Source organism: Augochlora pura, chromosome 10 (genome assembly GCF_028453695.1).
Source record: "Augochlora pura isolate Apur16 chromosome 10, APUR_v2.2.1, whole genome shotgun sequence".
Taxonomy (NCBI): Eukaryota; Metazoa; Arthropoda; class Insecta; order Hymenoptera; family Halictidae; genus Augochlora; species Augochlora pura.
In genome coordinates this window covers 31,637,902-31,659,418 of record NC_135781.1, presented here as the reverse complement: position 1 = coordinate 31,659,418, position 21,517 = coordinate 31,637,902, and the positions used below count along the sequence as shown (strand labels likewise).

The 21,517-nt window shown below is 40.2% G+C and overlaps 1 protein-coding gene across 1 annotated transcript in view; it reads right to left on the bottom strand.

The window, feature by feature from the left end:
* Positions 1 to 9,435: 9,435 nt before the first annotated feature.
* Positions 9,436 to 21,517, bottom strand: part of LOC144475781 (uncharacterized) — a 115,890-nt gene continuing 103,808 nt past the window's right edge. Inside the window, exons 6-8 of the mRNA XM_078192042.1 lie at positions 13,520 to 13,765; positions 12,300 to 12,531; positions 9,436 to 11,738 (exon numbers count right to left, since the gene is read on the bottom strand). Coding sequence (XP_078048168.1) covers positions 11,510 to 11,738; positions 12,300 to 12,531; positions 13,520 to 13,765 — 707 coding nt within the window. The 3' untranslated portion in view covers positions 9,436 to 11,509. The remainder of the gene's footprint in view (positions 11,739 to 12,299; positions 12,532 to 13,519; positions 13,766 to 21,517) is intronic.

The following is a 21,517-nucleotide window of genomic DNA, read 5'->3' as shown; positions in this document are numbered from 1 at the left end:
CCGGCGCAAAGAAGCCGTCGACGGCCGCTATTTTTTCGTGCGGAAATCGGTGGTACCGATACGCGGGAACGATTAGTTCGATCGTCGACTAATCGGCGAGCAATTAAACCGGCCGGAAATCAATGAACCGGATGAAAGCGTCGACCGTCATAAATTATCAGAGAAAAGTATACTCCGGGGAGCTGGGCGGCAAGCGGCGCGATACCCGCGCGCGCAACAGCGTTCACGGTGTCCTCCTCCGCGGAACTCTTCGCCCGTTGGCTTCCGAACTCTCTAATTCGGGGATAATTAAATTGCAATTTATGTGACTGCTCGATGGTGGTGGGGGAAGGTGGAACGGTCCGCCGGGACCGCCGCGAACAAAACGCGGATACAGAAGCTGAAATTGCTGTTCGATGCGGGGAAACGGCGAACTTTCGTTCGAGTCGACGTTATAATGGAATGTGCTCGCGCAATTTCGGAATGTTATCGGGAAATACATTATTAATTATAACTGGGCTGCACGGCCGCGCTAATTTCGACCGGCGGGGATTCCTGAACGAGCTCCTTAACCCGTTCGCGTACACTGTTATAAAACGCTAGAAATAGAGTCTGAAAAATTCTATCGACTCGAACGGATTTTAATTGTTTTAATAATATGTCTTAGGAGTGTATATCTATTTTATTATATTAGGATGGTTAAACAATAAATATCGTCCACTGATTTTGCATAAAACAGGGATGAAACTTCAGAAACAGAATTTCTAAAAATATGATAATATTAGTTTATATAGTTTGTCGATTTTTCATAATTTATTTTATTATAATCGTAAATCATTTAAGTATCAATTTCGCATAAAAAAAGATACTCATGCAACACTCTAATGTATCGCCAAGCTCTGCAAATATAATATTATCAAAAAGGTAAGGCAGAAATTGAACGCATTCATTTTCGATTTTTCATAATTTATTTTATTATAATTGTAAATCATTTAAGGGATAGTTACACAAATTGGAAACATTAGTCGTACATTCGAAGTCCTGACCCGCTCCAAAAAACGTTAACAGAACGATACAGCTTTAACCCGTTCGTACATCCTCCGCGATATCGATTGTCGTTTACTGTTTTTTTATTTTTTTTATAGAAACCCTTAAAGTACCTTAGATATCACGGGCCCTAATCGCGCACGCGGAACCGCACCGAATTATCCCTAGAACCGTTAATAAGTTAATAATATCGTCCGGCGGCGTTTCTGTTCAATAGAAGATTTTCAACTAAATCGAAGCTCGCAGTTTCGAAACGGTTTCAGTTTTGCTCGCGCGTCAGTCTTCCAAACCGCCCGACGAGACCGCCACACCGTCGCCGCGGCAACGGTGCAATTCATTATTACACCCCCTTTCTTTCTCGCTACGGCACTCTCCCTCTCTCTCTCTCTCTCTCTCTCTCTCTTTCTCTCTATCTCTATCTCTATCTCTATGTCTCTCTCTCTCTTTCTCTCTCTCTCTCTCTCTCGGCCTCTCGAGATCGGGGAGGAGTCGAACCCGATATAGAGTACACGGTATATTTATGGTACAGTGATATTTACAGAGGTGCTTACGAACGGAAACGCGACTTACAATATAAAACTCGTCGGTGCTCGCCACATTCTCACACACACACACACACGCTCCCTTCTAAATCATTTACGCGTATTATTACAAAAAAGTCTCGGCAATGAGAAGCGACTCCCTTCCTCTCCCCTACCCTCATTGGTGTCTGCTCGAAGAGTCCTCTTTGGAACTTGCTGGGGGATGTGATCCTTTGGACACCTGCTTTCAATGCGCGGATCGTATAAACCGGTCAGATAATATTGTAATAATATTATAATGATTATAATAATTTTAAAATAATATTATGATGATTATAATAATTTTAAAATAATATTGTAATGATTATAATAATTTTATAATAATATTGTAATGACTGTAATAATTTGAAAGTAATATTGTTAGGATAATATTATATTTTAGGGGTTACTTTAAAGCGTTACTTAATTGCGTTAGGTTCGATAAGAATGTCAATGTAACATCAAATATCTTAACTTTAACATCAAATATCTCGGAAACTACAAGTCGCAGCCCCATAAAACCCTATATCATTGGATTCAGCGTGACGAGCTCTATCACCCTACCAAATCTCATAAAAAAAACGAGCGTCATCCCTAGTCAGGTAATGTCAGGTTATGTCATCCCATAATGTCATCCCTAGTCACCTCTCCTTAGTCATTGTTTAGGTTATGTCAGGTTATCTTTAGGATAGCGTTTCGAAACGAATTTTTTAAAGGATCATTAAAAAATTGTATTTAGATCGCCGAGATCTAAGAATCGACTCGCTTCCGGACGGTTGTCCTAAACGTTTAGGTCACGCGTTCCCCGTCTCGGGATCTCGTTTCCCAGCGTCGCGATAAATCACCGCGCTCTGTTCGTGCATCACGGCCCCGACACGGGGACACGCGTGCTCTCCTAAATTCCCCCGAAGGATCTCCGTTTAACGGGAATTTACATTTCGGCCGCAAACTATGGAGGGTGAGGAGGGGAGGGGAGGGCGACGACGACGCCGCGATCAGCACGTATATACCCCGCGCCCGCGGAGTCGCTTCTCGTTGAATAATATCAGGCACTCCGCTTCGAATAAGTAACACGAGGACTCGGAAAAGATAGCCGACGGACGGGCACAATTTTTAAAGCGTTCGCCAACGGGACGACGTCTTAAATTTTTCGGGAGTTTGACGGAATTAGGGGACGTTGCGCAAAACCTTCGCGGAAATTTTCACGTTCGCGCAGGGTTCGCAAGAATTGTTTTAAGTTTAATAGGAAATAAAGAATTCGCTTCGGACGATTGGTGCAAATCGTAATCGAAAAATTCTTTTAATTCTTTTAAATTATATAAAATAATTATTAAAAATTATTTTATAATTTAGAAACTATCCTTTGAATATAATTGTGTAAAAGTTATTTGAACAATAGTGCGACGATGTTAATTTTTCAGTAAATTATAAAATATTTCGAATCGAAAGAATCTGAGCTCCGTTTCCGAGTCTCTCTGTTACCCTTTTATTGATCGACATATAATAACTCGTCTTTGGTACAGTTTACATACATCCTTAATAATGTACATACTATACGCGAATAAATAATGATCTGGCGAACATTGAATATTGTGAAAGAAGCTGCTTCATGCGTACGAATTTAAAAAGTGGAGTCTTCGAACGTTTACCTGCAATGTAATAATGCAATTTATTTAATAATTATAATTCAGTAAACGTGGTAGAAAATTATTATAAGTTGTCGATAATATTCGAATATAAATATATATACAATTTTTTGAAATGCAATATTAAATAAAACAGATTTAAAGATGAATTTAATGCTAGAAGCAAATGATTTTAATTCTAAATAATTTTAACAATGCCAAAGCGAACTATTTTAGCGAAAATTAGTTTATAGAAAGAAATTATACTGTGTTGCGATTGTTATAATTTTCGTCGAAAATTTATCGATTAAATCACGATCGCTCTAGTACAATTTAAAAAATTTTTTTAAGAATGAAAATTAATATGTAAATTGACTAACAATGACAAATAATTGAACAATAATTTATCGAACGAGCCGCCAACTTATCGCAGTCATTGTCAACTCTCTTGCGATTAATTTATAAAAACCGAACAGACACGTCGCAGCCTATAAAACAATACCGGTTTCATTCATTCGCGAAACATCGACACACACACACACACACACGCACAGACCGTAATTTATCTAAACGCATCGTTACAATTTTTTTATCTTGTTGAGCCAGTACCGATGGGATAATATTGGACCCACGGTAAAATTACTACGAATCGAGTATACATATGTCCCAGACCTGATTCTCTCTCTCTCTCTCTGTTCAACGATCCAAAGAAAAATATTACCAATAATAAATATATATATATATATATTACCAATAATAATTTTGGCCAATATCCTCAAAATTGAAAAATAAAAAATAATACCAATAGCAAATAAACTAACCATAAAATAAATGCATACCCTGGCACAATTTTATTAATTTTCCCCTTACAGCGGTTAAAGGGTTAAAAAACCATTTTTACGAGAATTCGAGCTTGGAAATCATTGTTCGCAGAAATATTCGTGATCCGGCAGGTTTGAAATTGTCAAATGAGATTGTCGAGGCTACAAGGTCCAACGATCGAACATTCGGATTCAATAAAACGTCGTCGCCGTCAGTTTACGTCTGACCTTCGAAGGGAGAGGAGAGAAGGCGAGGGAGAGAGAGAGAGGGAGACGAGAGACAAAAGGGGTGACGGAGAGGACGCGGTTAGAAAGGAAGAAAAGAAATTGAGAGAGGCAGGCGTTGTTCCGGCAATTAGAATTTTTTTTTTCCAGGAGAACCCGGCCGGACTCGCAACAATCCCGCGCGAGTGGCTTAATTAAGTCGGACCAATTAAAAACACGGCCAACGCCGGATTATAACCCGGCACCGGCGGGGAACTAATCAGTGGAATGCGACCGCTCTCTCTCTCTCTCTCTCTCCCTCCCCACTTTTCACACTTCTCGAAGACGTCGAAATAATTGACTGACTCACCGGAGATGAGAGAGAGAAAGAGAGAGAGAGACATCGAGCACAAGCTCTCGCGAAAAGTCTCTCCCGTCCGTCGCTTCGCGCTTCATTAATCAGATTGCGGACGATCATGCAAATGGCCGGGGCCTCCGCCGAAAGTGGCGTTTTCGTCGCGCTTTATTTGGTCGCAGATTAAAGGACTAAACTATTTCGTCGAGCCAAGTGTTTTAACGCATTATGAATTAAAGTCCCCAAATTAAATTATGAATTAAATTCGTGAATTAAATCATGAGCTAAAATCGTGAATTAAATCGTGAATTAAATCATGAATTAAATTCGTGAATTAAATCATGAATTAAATTTGTGAAATTCACCAGTCAAAGTTTTTTAGATTTTTAAGGTATTTTTAATCGACCAATCGCGATGATAGAATTGTTATTAGGTGGATGAAATTTTAGTAACGATTTCTAATAATTATGCAAGAAATAATTTAATAAAATTGGTAGGAATATTTGACGATTTTAGGATCGGTTTGATTTAATTGTTAATAAATAGTATATATTACAGACTAATGTCTCATAAATATAATATAAAATTTAATAAATCAATGAATAAAATTTAAAAATATTGCAAGAATTTTTAATGTATTAATAGCTTAGTCGAAAGTAATTTAATTTAACGGAAATTATATAATCGAGAAAGTCATTAATTAATAAAAGTCTGTAATGATATTTTCCATGAAAAATGATGCATTGAGTGCAGTACAGTGATTTATAAATTATAGTACCATGAATATATTTAATAGCTTGATGTAAGGTGAATCACGGAACTCGCAGAATTAAATTACATGCCACTTTTTTTTCATTTTATTAAACGTTAAAACATAGCACATAATAATAAACGTGAATCCGTGTATGCGCGTTCGAACATTAGACTTCCTCCATGTTACCATTTGTTTGATAGGTGCATCGTAACAAATATAAAAACTTCAATTACACAATTACATCGCTTTAATTCACCGTCGCGCGTCTCTTTAATAATAATCGTATAGATTTTACATTGTTACAACTTCTCGTTTACACGTTTCCATTTCTCTTTAACGGTTTTATTCATAACCCTTTTCTTCTTCCCTATCCATTTATTTAGAAAACAATTGCGAATGTTTACGGTGGAAGCAATTGTTTTTAATCGGTTAATGAAGCGATCGATCTCGAGCATATGTTCCCGTGAGCCACTCAATCGTCGGACATTTAAAAATGAACGATATCCCCTTAAATTGTAAATTACATTGTAATCGTTCGCTTTGTCTACGATAGCGTTGATAATGAATGTGCAAAAATTACAGCTAATAATAAGTAATGTACAAATCGGTTTATTTTTTCTGTTTTTAATATTACAAACTATTGTTCGACGCGTTTGTCTCTGGTTTAATTAGAAAGAAATCTGTTGTGCCACGGGCGATCATGCGCGCGAAATTGATGATGGCACGTTCGTCGATTATTGCGACGCAACTTAACAAATACTGCGACTTAAACCGATAAATATATATATAATTGAATTTACGAAAGTGTCGTCAATTATCGAATAGATATATAATTATTAAATTTTTCACGCGCATGATCGCTCGTACATTGTTTAAACCTCGCGCGCCGTTCGAGAAATCGTCGCGGATTAATTGCCATGCGAAGATTAAATTCGCTAAAATAATAATAATAATATTAATAATAAAATAATATTCATAATAATATTAATAAAATATTAATATCGATAATAAAATATTATTAATAGTAATGGTAATATTAACAATAGAATAATATTAATAATAAAATAATGTAATAATAATACTAATATTAGTAATAACGTAATAATAATAATAATAATAAAATAATAATTTTAAGTTTAATAACGCAGCGTTTCGTTTAATGTATACTATAGCGTTTGGAACAGTGCGCGATGGTGGAATCGTTACAAAAGAATCTTGTTACTTCCCCGCGCAACGCAATGAAAACCATTAATTATTGTTAAGTGAGTCTCGGAATCGCGGAGTTAAATATCGAAACGTACGTGGAATCGATCTCCCATTGTAAATCTACCTTAAAATTAACACACGAACGATCAGACTGGACATATTATTGTTTACAGGTTTAATGATCGTGATCGGTACACGTCTCGCATTACAACCACGTCAGGGGAGGGGGCGGGCGGAGGGAGGCGTTAATTAATATAACACAATCGTGTAACAAAGGCGACCGAGCGATTTCTGCCGAATCCGTGAAATCAAATTGTCATTTTACGTGTCGTTGCTTTTATCGCTCCAATTGCGCTCGACGATAATTGTTAGTTTTACTCGGAAATATTTGACGAATGTTAAATAATGTTAATTGATATTAGATGATGTTAGATGATGTTAAATGATGTTAAGTGATGTTAAGTGATGTTAAACGATGTTAAATGGTATTAAATTATATTAAATGATGTTAAGTGATATTAAATGATGATAAATGATAATAAAGTGATATTAAATGGTATTAAATGATGTTAAAATTGTTCAAGTTTTAGGAAATAAAATGACAAGTAAAAGGAATCGGGTAAGAACAACGACAAAATAGAATAGATTTCAATGATATTGAGCGAAACGAACAGACTCAAATGGCGATTCTAAAAATTTCCTAGCTTCGCAGATCCTTTTCCATGAACGATCACGATCGATTTTACAAGGGTGACGGAGATCCTCGATCGCGCAGGATCGTGAAATTCGACTCGATGGCAGTATCGGTATCTCACGTCTACGAGACGTATTCTTCGATTGTGTTACACTCTCGATTAAGAAATACGCACTCACACACACACACACACACACACACACACACACACACACACACACACACACACACACACACACAGTCACATTCTTATTCTCAATTTTATTCCCAATTTTTCTTTCTCATTTCTACCTTTTTTCCTCTCGCATTTTTACTTTTCCTCTCTCATCCTATTTTTATTTCTTCTTTCTCATATTTTTCCCTTTTTTCTTTCATCACTTTTTTATTTCTTCTCTCTCTTTCATTTTCACTTTTTCTCCCTCATTCTCACTTTTTTCTCTTTCATCCTTTCTCACTTTTTCTTTCATCCTTTCTCACTTTTTCTTTCTCTCACTCTCACTCTTCTTCTCTTTCGGTCTTCCGCACTGCCTCACACGCTCCTCATCGTTCACCTTAAACGCTACAGTTAAATGACCATCGTTCCTATTTACAGCGTGATATACATACAGATCGTTTCTCTATAAAAGTCGTTTCTGCGGTGCGTTTTCCGTGTTTCAGCGCGTGCAACGCGATACAAAAAACGCCGTAAAATCTTCGTTGAGATCGACCGATTTCACCGTCTCCCGTGGAGCGATCGGATCGATCATTCGACGCCCTCGATCCTCGAGGTTTGATCGAACGATATTCCTCTCTAACTCTCTCTCTCTCTCTTTCTCTATCTCTCTCTCTCTCTCAGTTTGTATTTTCTTATTTTCCTCTTTCGGTGCACTTTCTTCTCACGAGAACAGTCGCAAAGGGTCGAGATGAATCTAGGGAGATCGATCGACCGTCGACTCTCGTGTCGTTCGAGCGTGTGTCGTTTTTTATTTTCGTTCGTGTGTCGTGCGCGCACCATAGATCCGTGGATCAACGCCGTCCCCATCGCTCTCGCGTTCCTCGATCGAAAAAGACGGCCGCGCGATACCGTTCGCGATAATCGTTCACCGAGCTGATCGATCAGCCGATGATCATCGAGTTGGTCGAAGAGCTATCGTTCGAGCTTATCAAGCTTATCGAAGAGCTAACGTTCGAGCTGATCGAACAGCTGACGTTCAAGTTGATCGAACAGTTGATGTTCATCGAGCTGATCGAGCAGCGCCGATGAGAGCATGAGCAAAGCGTAAAAGTAGTGTCGGTCGATAACCGCTCGCGTAGATCACTTCGTGGATCACTTCGTGGATCACTCGTGGATCACTCGTGGATCGCCGACGAGTGGGGACAATGTTTCTGGAGGTAAAGGATTCGAAAGCTGTCGAAACAAGCGCCCGCGATGTGCCGCGAGATTTTATGAAAACATTGCACGCCGTCTGTTTATATATAAACAAATACGTCGTCGTCGCGTAAACTTTTATCGAGTACAATTCTGTATAATATTATAGTGAGCTCGTTTCATTACACATTTCTGTTCACGCTCGATCACAACGTCCTCGTATAAAATTATAACCTCGGTAAATAACGGATCCAGATATATAAAACGTCGTGCCTACTGTGAAATCTTCCGCCATCAATTTGTTGGTCGAAGAAGTTCTCCTCGAAATCGAATCGCAAGCTGCTGCCGGTCGACTGGTGGATTCGCGATTGAGATGCGGTAGAAGAAGAACATTTCTAAATAATATTCTTACTTGTATGACTTATCGGATTTATTGGAAAAGGAAATTAATGTTCGTCTCGATGCGGTTGATAAGAACATTTTATTCGGTATGAAGATCCGTAAGGGTGGTTTACTGTCCTTTGCTGAGAAGATGGCATAGAGAGGAGTGTTAAGGTCTTGGTAGAAGTCTGAGAGACTTGGTAGAAATCTCAGAGCCTTGGTAGAAGTCTCAGAGCCTTTGTAGAAATCTAAGAGCCTTCAATGAACTCTAAGATCCTTCAATGAAGTCTAAGAGCCTTCGTAAAAGTCTGAGAGCCTTCGTGGAAGTCTCAGAGTCTTGGTACAAGTCTCAAAGTATCTTGGTAGAAGTCTCAGAGTCTTGGTAAAAGTCTCAGAGACTTGAAAGGAGTCTAAGAGCCTTGGTAGAAGTCTCATAGCCTTGATAGAAGCCTCAGAGTCTCTTGGTAGAAGTCTCAGAGCCTTGGTAAAAGTCTGAAAGACTTGAAAGGAGTCTAAGAACCTTGGTAAAAGTCTGAGAGACCTGAAAGAAGTCTAATAGCCTCGATAGAAGTCTAATAGTCTTCGTAGAAGTCTCAGAGCCTTGCTAAAAGTAAAGTAACCGCTTTTTCTCTTATTAGCAGAAACGGCCCCCTCGCAATACCCAGTTTCCACGAAACGCGGGACTCGAGGCTGGCCGATTCTAGCCAAACCGCGCCTCCCTCTTCCTATCACCCCTTTCCAGCCTCTTCAGCCTCTTCCGTCATCTTTTCAGCAACAGACAGCACAAAACTATTCTCTGAAATACCGAAAATGAAAATCCAGTTCTCGACCTTTGTCATTGTTGCTCGCGGTTTAGGCAGCGATGTTCCTCGACGATATATAGCTCGCGATCGAACAGGAATAGACGACGCGGTGTATCGTTCGCAGTTCCAGTGTACAGTTTGTGCGGATATGTATCACCCCGAGAAGACAAAGAACCTTGACAGAACCTTGACAGAACGAAAGGAACACGCGTCGGTTCGATTTTCTAAAAAATTGTGCACGCAGGATAAATTATTGTTACACGGGGGTCGATCGATACACGCGTTCGTATCGACGGGTATCGTCTAATTGTTTTATTGTTCTCACCGTTGAACGACAGGCAGTGTTAATAATCTCTTCGCCCGGCGATCGCAGATCCACCGCTGGAGAAAACAGACGAAGAACGGTGGCATACGCGCGAAGCGAAAGGGTTGCCTGGGCGAACACGTGCCGCACGCATTACCTCTCGCGAAACCGTGCGATACCGAGTTGTCCCGACGAATGCCTTGACATAACCTCGACGAAGCTACGTTTTACAAAAATTCGGTAACATTTAACGCGACAGCGTCGCCGCCATCTTGAAACATAGAAAAGGACTTGCTCTCGGAAGTCGAAGCTCGTCGAGCGACGCCGACGCGAAAGTAAAAATATTCTCGCTAAACTGTCCGCCATTTTTCGACGGCTCTTTTGGGGGGGTGCCATGATCGAGTTCCGTCGAGTCCGACGGCTCTGACGGTGCCAGAATCGAGTTCCTCGGCTGCTCGCTTCCGGTACCGGACGCGGGACGATCGGCCTCTCTCTCTCTCTCTCTCTCTCTCTCTCTCTCTCTCTCTCTCTTCTCTCTCTCCGCATAAAATCTCAATCCGTTCGGCGACGATCAACATATGCTTATATCCTCTGACCCATAATCCAGCGCTATACAACTACGTCTCTCGATTAAAAACAGTATCTCTGAATAACAACAGCATCCTCAACAACAATAAGAATTCGCAGCGTCCTCGTCATAGCGGCGTCCTCGCCCGTCGCCGGAGAAGTCCGCCGACTCGTTCGTCCAACCGACCCTGTTTTCCCGCGCGATCTCTCGCGCCGATCGAAACGGACACGCGACATCGGAAGAACCCCGTGTCGCCGTCCTAATTCTTCGCAGTCCGAGTTACGGGACCGCGAGTCCCACGGTTCCGCTTCCTCCGGCGTCGTCCAGCGTTACTTAACCTCGTGCAGCCATCTGCAACGTTGTTCAGCTTCGTCCAACGTCCTACAGTGTCCCACGGTGTGTCTCTCGACGTCCTCGAACGAGTCTCGGCCCCCATCGCCGAGCGTAATTCCGATCCCGAGGTCGGCTCGCGTCGTCGCTTCCGAAGCATTTAATCCGCGAGATTGGAAATTAAAGTCATCCCGCGTGGGCCAAGTAGAAAAAACCGTCGCGCTTGGCGCCACGACCGTCTCGCTTCGCGCCGCCGAGGATCCACGCGACGGAACGACGCGATATCTCGATCCGCGCGATGATGACGACGATGGCAATGAACGTTGAATCGACGGACCTCCTCTTGGTTCCCGTGGCCGACGAAGCGGCTCGGCGGTGTCCGTCGCCGGCCGTGGTTTCGCGTCCTTCGGGAGGGAAGCAATCGTCGGCGCGTGCCCGATTACTTAGAAGCAGTACTTCCGCGTGCTCACTTCCGGTACCGGGCTCAACGACGAGGGTCGTCCCTCGCGCAGGACAACCCCTTCCTCCTGTCAGCCGTAGTAGTAGCTCTTCGTGCTCAGGCTGCGCGGGTTCTCCGGACGGAGGATCGTGTGCAGGCTGTCGGTGCCGATCATGTGGTTGCCGAGGTCCACGCGGACGCCCGCGTTCCCGCCGTGGTGGCCCGGCGGCGGATGGATCGAGGTCGGCGACAACGGTATCCTCGTGTCCGCGTAGTAACGCTCGCCGTGGAGTCGCTCGGCCAGCTGGGTCTCCGGCAGCCTGGGAAAAACGAGTGAGAATCAGTTGCCTGTTCATGGAATCTTCGCTCGGTGGTTAAACCTCTTAACCAGTTAACTGTGGCGCACAAATGTCATTTTTATATTAATTCTGACTGTCATTAAAAAATAAATAAAACTGCGATCTTGCATAAAAATCTAGAATCTAGTTGTAACTTGAAACAGAATTAAGCGGTGCAGTCATGGCAAAGTAAAATCTTGACAATCATAATCGTTAATTAATGAATAGTTAACCGAAATCAATTATTAATCACCATATCGTTTATAACTCTATTATAATCAGTAATCGATAACGTGCAATCTCAAACGAAAGATCGTTTTATTTAAAAAATTCGAAACATCATTCACCGTCAATTTAATTCTCTTTCTACCAACAATAATACGCTTTGAAAAAGTCAATTTTATAAATCTATAAATATCATTCGGTCTCGAGTCGCGCAGCAAGCTATTCTCGCATAGCGACAGCGCGGCGGTGTATAGCACGGCCGATCGTGCATAATGTTCGTGGAGGTCATTAAATGCGGGTGCATAAGTAAGCACGTACCTTGTGTCTTGCATCGGGACTGGCACCGGCGTCGTGAGATCGATATCAGCGTCGATCTCGGAAATGTCATCGGTGAATCCATTCGGTAGCGCCTCGTTGTTCGCGTGGAACTTCGCGTCCCTCTTGGCGCGATGACGGCTGACCAGTAGCCGGCCGATCACCAGACCGAGAAAGATCAGTATGCCGGCGGTGACCGAGACGATGATGTAGAGGTAGAACTTCTCCTGGTTCTCTGTCGGGGAACGAAAACGACGGGATCGATCAGCGGTGACGTAAAAACGTGCCCGCGACCGAGTTTTCTCGGAACGGGTTGCGAGCGCACACGCGGTCGTCGTTAAAAAAAAAAACAAGTCGCATGCAGTAACTACGAGAAACAGTTTCTGCCGCTGGAGAAAATGCAAAATGCCAAACACAGGTGCCCAAAATCTATCGACTGCAAACCATTGGAGGATCGAGCATCACGCTTCTAGCAAATCGGATGCATACCCTACTCACGCATACAACTGTTCGTCTACGGGACAATGATCTCAAGCTGGCACGACGATGTATGCTGCGACCCAATTGTTCAATGTTAGACAAATTTACTTACTAACGTTTTAGGCTTCGGTGTTAAACGTCTACCGACCGTGTTTCTCTCGACGGTGGATAAAGGAGACAGCTGTGCTATCCTTTGCAGGTTTATTTTACCGACTACGAAGCCGTTTTTGGTTACAGATTAATTACCGAGTAGTAGATCAATTGTCGACTGGTGGATGAAGTACCGACTGGTAGATAAAATACCGACTAGTAGATCAATGACCGACTTGTAGTAAAATTACCGACTAGAAGAAAAATTACCGGCTAGTAGATCAATTACCGACTTGTAGAAAAATTACCGACTAGTAGGTCAATTGCCGACTTGTAGAAAAATTACCGACTAGTACTTCAATTACTTACTGTACGATCAATCACCGACTATTACATAAATTACCGATTAATAAATCAATTACTGACCATTACATCAATTACCAACTACACAAAAATTACCGACCGTCTACAACTCATCGCCAACAGATACATTCCCGATTGCACCTAACTGTTCAACAGTTGATCAAAGCGAGACCTGTGATTACCGACGTCGATGCTCGCCGGTAAAGGTGGAAGACTTGACATCGATAAAGAAGTTTACCGTGGTTTCACCGCGAGTTATCGGCAGTGGTTAACGGACGATTCGTACTTACTCGATATGAATGAGTATGCATTGATCCATTCATTGATATATCCAACAACGACGCGATCCTCTTCGGGAACGGCGTAGACTACAGTCGTACAATTAATCGGCGACATCGTACTGCTGGTAAGCTCCCTAGCATTCTTATCATCCACGTTGTTCCCGAACATTACCATCCCCTGCACTACCGTCGGCGTCAGGGGCGAGTCTTTCGCTCGCACGCCGACCGACTTATAGTTGCCTGATTGCGTGTCCACTGTTTAGACGCGAGAAACAAGTCAGAATTGAGGCCAAACTGTGTGATCGTTCGGTGAGAGAGGGTCAAAGTCGTACTTGTCTGTATAGCGATGGGAGAAATTATGGTATTTACAATAGGGTGTACGGTAGTTAATTTTTGTTTAATTTTGTAGGCTTGATAGAAGATTGTCAGATGATATGATATTAACAATTTTTAGCAGATGTGTTGTATACTTGGTATTTCATTTAAGAGAAGTATGACAATATTTAAGATTATATATTATTTATTGTATTATTTGAAAATTATGTCATTTAACTATAATATCACTTAAAAATGGTATTTAATTATAATTTCGTCAAGGTTTATTTTATCAAAAAATAATTTAGAAAACGTGCAATTAAAAAAATGACTCCAATTTCCTATAAATCCCATCGCTACTAGAACAAACGTCCATAAAGAAAGTGAATGATCCACGCTCCGTCATCTGTCCTGTTATTTACAATGAAGCGAGGATCCAGCTGATTACTTTCGGAAATACGACAAATAAATAAATAAAAAGAGAAAGAAAGAGAAAGAAAAAGAGAAAGGGTGACAGAAAAAGAGACGATTCTCGGCGATTTAATCGATCGACGCGGAAATTAATCGCCGATTGTCGCGTTAGTGGTACGACAATGAACACACATGAGTATGGTACCTACTATTTACATAAAAAATTACGAAAAACGCTATTTTTAGGAGAAAAACCGCGTCTGAAAAACCTCTAAAATTAAATACGCGGAATAAAATGGGTTACGCAAAATACACGAATTACGAAAAATACACGAATTACGCAAAAATTTCTCAATTTGTTTATAAACAGTTAAAAGTTGCGTAGGCGGGTGTCAGTGAATCGCAGCCGAGTTATTTACAGAAAAAGTATCGTGAACAAAATAATACGTAAATCCACCACCAAAATTGCGATCGTGTCTACAAAAAAAGGGTTACGATTGCCGAGTGAACTACAACATAATGGTAGAAGGGTTAGAGGGTGGGGGACGCGTTGGTGATAAAGAATCGCGGAGATCCGATAGCGCAGGAATTTAGTGAGACAGCGGACGCGCGACGGATTTCGATTACAAATTGGAGTGTGTTGTCCGCCCGGGTCTACGGGGCTACTTGAAAACGAAAATGGTAATGCGCGCCCCGCGTAATTGAAGCACTCCATTAAAGTTTAATTGAAGGACATTATCCCGATACTCTGATCCCATTTGCAAACGAAATATATGGGAAATTACGGGCGGGTTTTCGTTGCTCGGTACAACTTGTCCGGGGCCGAAATTAAAATCGAAATTCATGACGATTAATTATCGTCGTGGAACGGGCTATGATGAAACTGTGGTGCCGGGGTGAGCGATGCCACGGGGGCCTGGCGATGGTGGTTTTGTGTGTGGGAATTTATATTACATAGTGTACACGTGGTATATTATGGCAGAATTTAATATATTTTTGCGGCTTTGAAATTAATGGCGAGAATTATTTCGCGGACATGGAGTTGTTCGATGAATAGAATTTTTCTATATATTGTTCTTGTTGTTGTTATTATTATTATTTTTTGAAAATTGGAGATTAAGACTATCGAATTTATGATATTTTTTATTAAGGAAATTTTTGTTAGCACTTATTTGCCCTTAATATTGTCCTTTATGGGACCAGATAATTTTTTTCCTTCTATTGTCTTTTTTTATTTCTGTTTCTAGACTTTGATAACAAATTTCAATTCGACAACAAATTTCAACATTCAATCTGATTTCAATTTAAAATTTCTTCCACCGCCCCTTTCTATCTTCCTCGAAATATAATTATTTACACAAGTGTTACACGAATGTTTTATTCCGCACGACCCTTGAACAATAGTGCAAAGGGTTAACATCGTCGCCCAAAGTCTCAACAACGCGCCGGCATCGCGACGCATCGGCGTTCTAATCCATGACAAGAGACGCGAAGCAAGGATTCCCGTTGAAAAAAGGGAGAGAGCGAGGAGACGAGGCGTGACGCGCGGTCCGCCGATAACACCGCGCCGATCTGTCATTCATCCGGCGTTTTTACGGGTCAGTGGATCGGCAAAGGAGATACTGATACTTCGCGCTGTCGACAGCGCGGCTCTTTTCGCCGAGCTCAGACAACCGGCGCGGACTTGATATTTTTCAACGCGTTGGAGGAAGAGAAGCGACGTCTTAGCTGAATGCCAATGCGGATGGAAATTTCGAAGTTCGTGTATTATAGATCGGCGGTGTGCGCGCGCGCGCGGCTACGTGTCGTAATCGGTATGCATTGTGTCGTTGTTCCCGTCGAACTTCGGACCGAGATGTCTGCGGACGCGAAGACGTCCGCGACGCGGAATTTTTCCGCGACGAATGCTTTCCGTAATTCGGCGACGAGGCGGCGAGGGAGGAAGAGGCCTGACTTCGAAGCTTCGCCGCGGAAAATCGGATGCTCGACGGCGCGGTGTTGCGAACTTTATTGCGGAAAACACGGTAGTTTCCTTCACGTTTTAAAATTATAGTGATTTAAGGTTTTAAACAAATTATTAATTTTAACACTGTTTTCTTGTAGCTGTTTTACGGTGCACTGTAGTTGCAATGAACGATCAGAAAATTAGTAATATTAAAAAGGAATGTAATTTTTGTAAATTTTCTTTAAAATTGTAATTTTTGTAAATTTTCTTTTGAATTGCAACAAAAATAAATGTTCACTTAAACATTGAAACGTTCCCCGAAAACTAACATAATTTCCTAGACCACAAATCTCGGCACAAAATAACAAATTTTCCACACCGCTCTCTTCCTTATTATATAACAATTATTATTATTTAACAATTTCCATAAATTCAAAAATTGCAGAAATTGCAATCCAAAAATTCTTTACAATTTTTCGCCGAGTTTTGCTCGTGAAAGATTCGTGATTAAAGCAGAAAATCCGCGGCTTGAAAACGACGGGCTGACGACTTACGATTTTTCCCCCGACGGCAATACCGATCGCCCCCGGGCGCGGTATCGTTGCCCGTGATTATTTCGCCGGGAAAATCGAGGCGGCGCCTTGACGTGGTAGCGGAGACGAGGCCATCGAGACACTGCGGGATTTCCATACGCGGAGAACCGCCGAGCGAGCCAATTCTGTCGACGCGGCGATGGAATTTCCGCGTGAATCAGCAAATCAGCCGTCTCGAAATTTCGAATCAACATCACCGAAAGCGAAGCGGTGAGCGGCGACTGGCGCCGGTATAACTTTCAATACGGATCGTTCCTTGTCTCTTCTAATTTCGAACTATTGCATGGTCTTGAGTCTACACCGTCTAATTAATAATGTATTAATTGAACTGATTTGTCAGGTTCAACTGATTCATCTGATTTGATTTATATTTAGATTATTCTGCTGATTTATATAGTTGCTCTGATTTTTGTAATTATTCTGAATCATACAATTGCACTGATTTATCTAATTATAGTTGGTAATATAATTAAACTGATTTGTCTAGTTACATTATTTTTTCTAACTTAACTAATTTATATAATTAAACTGATTTATCTAACTAAACTGATTTATATGATTTCACTAATCTATCTAATTTATCGGCTTTTTCTAATTCCACTAATTTATTTGACTCGACTGATTTGTCTAATTAAACAGATTTACCAAATTAAATTAACAGCTCTAATAACAATCCTAGTTTATCTAAATACACTGTTTCTTCTAATTCAACTATTTTATCTAATTAAATTGGCCGACCTTATCAACCTAATTTATCCAATTAAACCAACGTATCGGACTTAGCTACTAAAAACAATTATACTAATTATCCAGTGATACGCTCTCGAAGCTGACGCAACGTCGTCCCATTTTTGCGGAAAGTTTTCGCCGGCGTTTCGGACGCGCGCGCGGAAACAAACGCGAAAAAGTACGCTCAAAATTTCATCGCATGGAAATGGGAGGGGAGAAAGCCAACATCGCGCGTTGTCATCGAACGGGAGTTTCACTTATGCATGTCAAAAATTCAATTATCTCGCACGGGTGTTCTACGAATCGAAAATGAAATTTTATTTCCGAACGCGAAATGGCTCCACATTGATTTAATGCGGTTTTACACGTATATTCTGTGTTTTATGTATATTCTGTATTTTATATATATTCTATATTCTGTATATATTTTATATTCTGTTTTCGGTAGTCTGTGCATATTTAGCACGTTTTCAACAATCCTACAATAAATAATTTCGAAATAACGTCGAAAATTCAATTCTGAACAATTTTATATATTTCTATGAGTTCGATTAATTATTATGTCTTGATAAATTCAAGAAAATATTATAATAAATATTATAAATATTATTTACTATAAATACTATTTATTATGAATATTATTTACTGCAAATATTATTTATTAGAAATATTATTTACTGTAAATGTTATTTAATATAAATATTATTTATTATAAATATTAAATAGCATTGAATGGTGAAAGATCGACTTACATTTGTTATAATACACTGCGTACTAGACAACAATAAAACGAACACGTCTGTGAAGCGTTCTCATTGGTCGAATCAACGAGGACAATTGAAAGCTTATCTAAAAGACGCAAGGCGAACACACTCGCATAACTATTCTCATGCAGCGAGCAACAACGAACGTGCACAGTTAAATAATTAAGCATACTGTTAGGGCAACGTGCAAAAAACGTGACACACTTATTATTCACATTTAGAAAAATCCGTGAGAATATCGCACCGGATCGCGCTGACTTTTCGCTTCGTTTATTCGTATCGCGTCGCTCACGGTGTTTAACGGAGTTAATCAATTAGCGCAGCGAACGGCTGGGCTCCCGTTGATCGATCCCGATACGGTGCAATATTTTAATGGAAAGCCGCGAACAATGACGTTGTCGCGAACACTTCGAGACGCGACTGCGCGAACGTTGTTTCGACGATTTCCATTCGCGCGTCGCGTTCTCGAAGGAATCGGAGAAACAAAGGAACGGGTACTAGAGTATAAATCTGCACTGACACATGATTGCTTATACATATTTTTATATAACGTCAATTTGTTAGTCGATTATAAATATTCAAGAAGTTCCTCGAACACGGCTCGATAATTTTAGAACAACTTTTTCAACCCCTTGTACTATAATAACGAGTCGAATTAAATAATTATTTAATTATTTAATAAATAATTATTAATTCCTTCTATATCGAAATAAAAATAAATTCAGTTATCAAAGTCTACGAACCAAGATACATAAAAACAATAAAAGAAACAGAAATTGTTTATCCCTATCAAGGAAAATATTAACGATAAATAAATGGTAATCGACGCAGCGCGAAAGAAGCCATAGTGCAAGGAGGTTATTAACGAGACTATACTCGTATTACTGAATATAAAAAGCTATATAATGTTTCACTATACAGTCTCGACCCTTTTGTCCCACCAAACCTCGTTACCCTTTTTTGCATACACTTCGAAGGTACTCGAAGAACGCGAAAATATCTCGTATAATATTCAGGAAATTGTTGGCCCGGTCGGTCATTGTTTAATAATAATTTTAAACAAAAATTCACCGGAGAAGCTCTTTGAGCGAAATTTAAAAAGAAAATTTCGTTCGCGTTTCACGGAGCGGCATTTTAATGAGAATGAACCATTAAAGTGCCTCGACCCCCTATCCCCCCTCCCTTGTCCCCCCACCACCCCGGCGGAGGACATGAAACGCTGAAGTGTCACTTCGGGTTAACGAAAGGAAGTGAAACAGGTTAAACAGGGGAGTGGGGGGGACGTAAATTTTCGCTGTGGAAGGCCGCGGGAATAATGTGTTGATTCAACGTTTTATACAGGGAGGGGGGGGGAGGATATTTCATAACTTGTTGGGCCACGTGATTCTTCTCGAACGGAGAGGAGATTTCATTTCCCGTTTCACCTTTGTACGTTTAAGATCTCATTTTTTCATTTCACTTTCACCGTTCGCGAAAGACGAAATTCAATTGTAACACTGAATTTAACCCTTTCACGTACGATTCTAATTTCTAATAATAACTTCTTTAAATGAATTATCTATGAATATTGATTGAGTAGATAATGGGGTGTTGACATCATTGATTAAAAATAATATATTGTTCAAAATTTATCTGCTCAAATTTAATGTTAAAAGCGCCCTAATATAAATATTTTTTTAATAAAATTATTAGATCGAGAAATATTTAAATTATTAGATCGAAAAACATATAACTTATTAGATCGAAAGTCATTTAAATTATCAGATCAAAACCCATTTAAACTATCAGATCAAAAACTATTTAAATCATACAATCAAAAACCATTAAATTATACATCCAAAAACCATTTAACCATCCCAATTACAAAGTTAATATTACCTCAAAGGGTTAACGCACTATGCTGATACGCAAGGTACATAATTTTCATAATTACCATCGGGACACCATACCGTTCCGATCGCGTCGATTAATAATTAATTAACCGAACCGCCTCGAGTACAGTGGTGTCGGACACGAGCGCGCGAGAGAAAAAAAATGGCGGCCTGTAGAATAGATCGCAGTCCAATTGGTTCAGTTTAATAGCGCCCGGCGTGTACGGGATATCGACAACGGAACCATCCGTATTAGGTATGCTGTAGCATTGACGATTGTTCCGTCACAGATTGGTCTATCGGCGACCGATCCACTATCAATACAGGGCGGAACACTACGGACCCAATCTAATCCTGATTAGATCCATACGAATAGCTTCGGAAATCTCGCTGCCTAGGCGCACGAATTCCCCGGCGACGATCGATGTACTTCACCGCCGAATTAAGTCCATCCCCCTCAAAAATCTCGCTCTTCCAAACCCGATCGCGTCGCGAGCGACGAAACTAATCCTGAATTAAACACCTGCCTATTTCCTATCCACCTTGGTTCGCTATAGGAACTGTTTGTTGAATGTTCACAATTGACAGAATTTTCAATGTAAATTTTAAGTGTAAGTATGGCACAGTATGAATGTATATAAATGTAAATTTTATATACCATTACTATACTGTACAATTGCTATACTACACTATACTGTACTATACTATATAATATACTATACTTATAATATAAAAATTAATAGATATTTATATACATATAAATGTAACGTGATGTAAATGTAATTTAATATAAATGTTATGTGACGTAAATATAATTTAATATAAATGTATTATATTTATATGATATGCCTAACATGAATGTAATATAATATATATGTAATAATTATAACATAATATTATACAAATATAATATAATACAAACCTAACACAATACAAAAATAATATACCATGAATGTCATATAATATAAATAAAATATAAATATCATATACAAGCTTCAAAAGTTATTTAACAAATAATACATCGCCCCAGTGGGCGCATTATGTCATTTCCATATTATATTGTGCAACAAACGTGTTCGCGCGGACTCGATAACAGCAAATTGGTTATTAAATTGCAATAGCGCGGATAGCCGCGTTGATCTACGACCATAGACAGCACGATTTTAACTGTGAATAATTGTATTAATCGCTCGTCCGTGAACTGATTTTATTAGCAAATTCACTATGAAGTTTATAGAGTCCGTTTGATTATACGACCGTTGCGCCCTGTCTTCTAGTCGAAAATTAATTGGAAGCTTATCCCCCCCACCGGTTAATGGCATATCCGATATAGAATTTCGAAAGGGAAACGCGACGGTAAATGAAAAAAAATTTGCGGC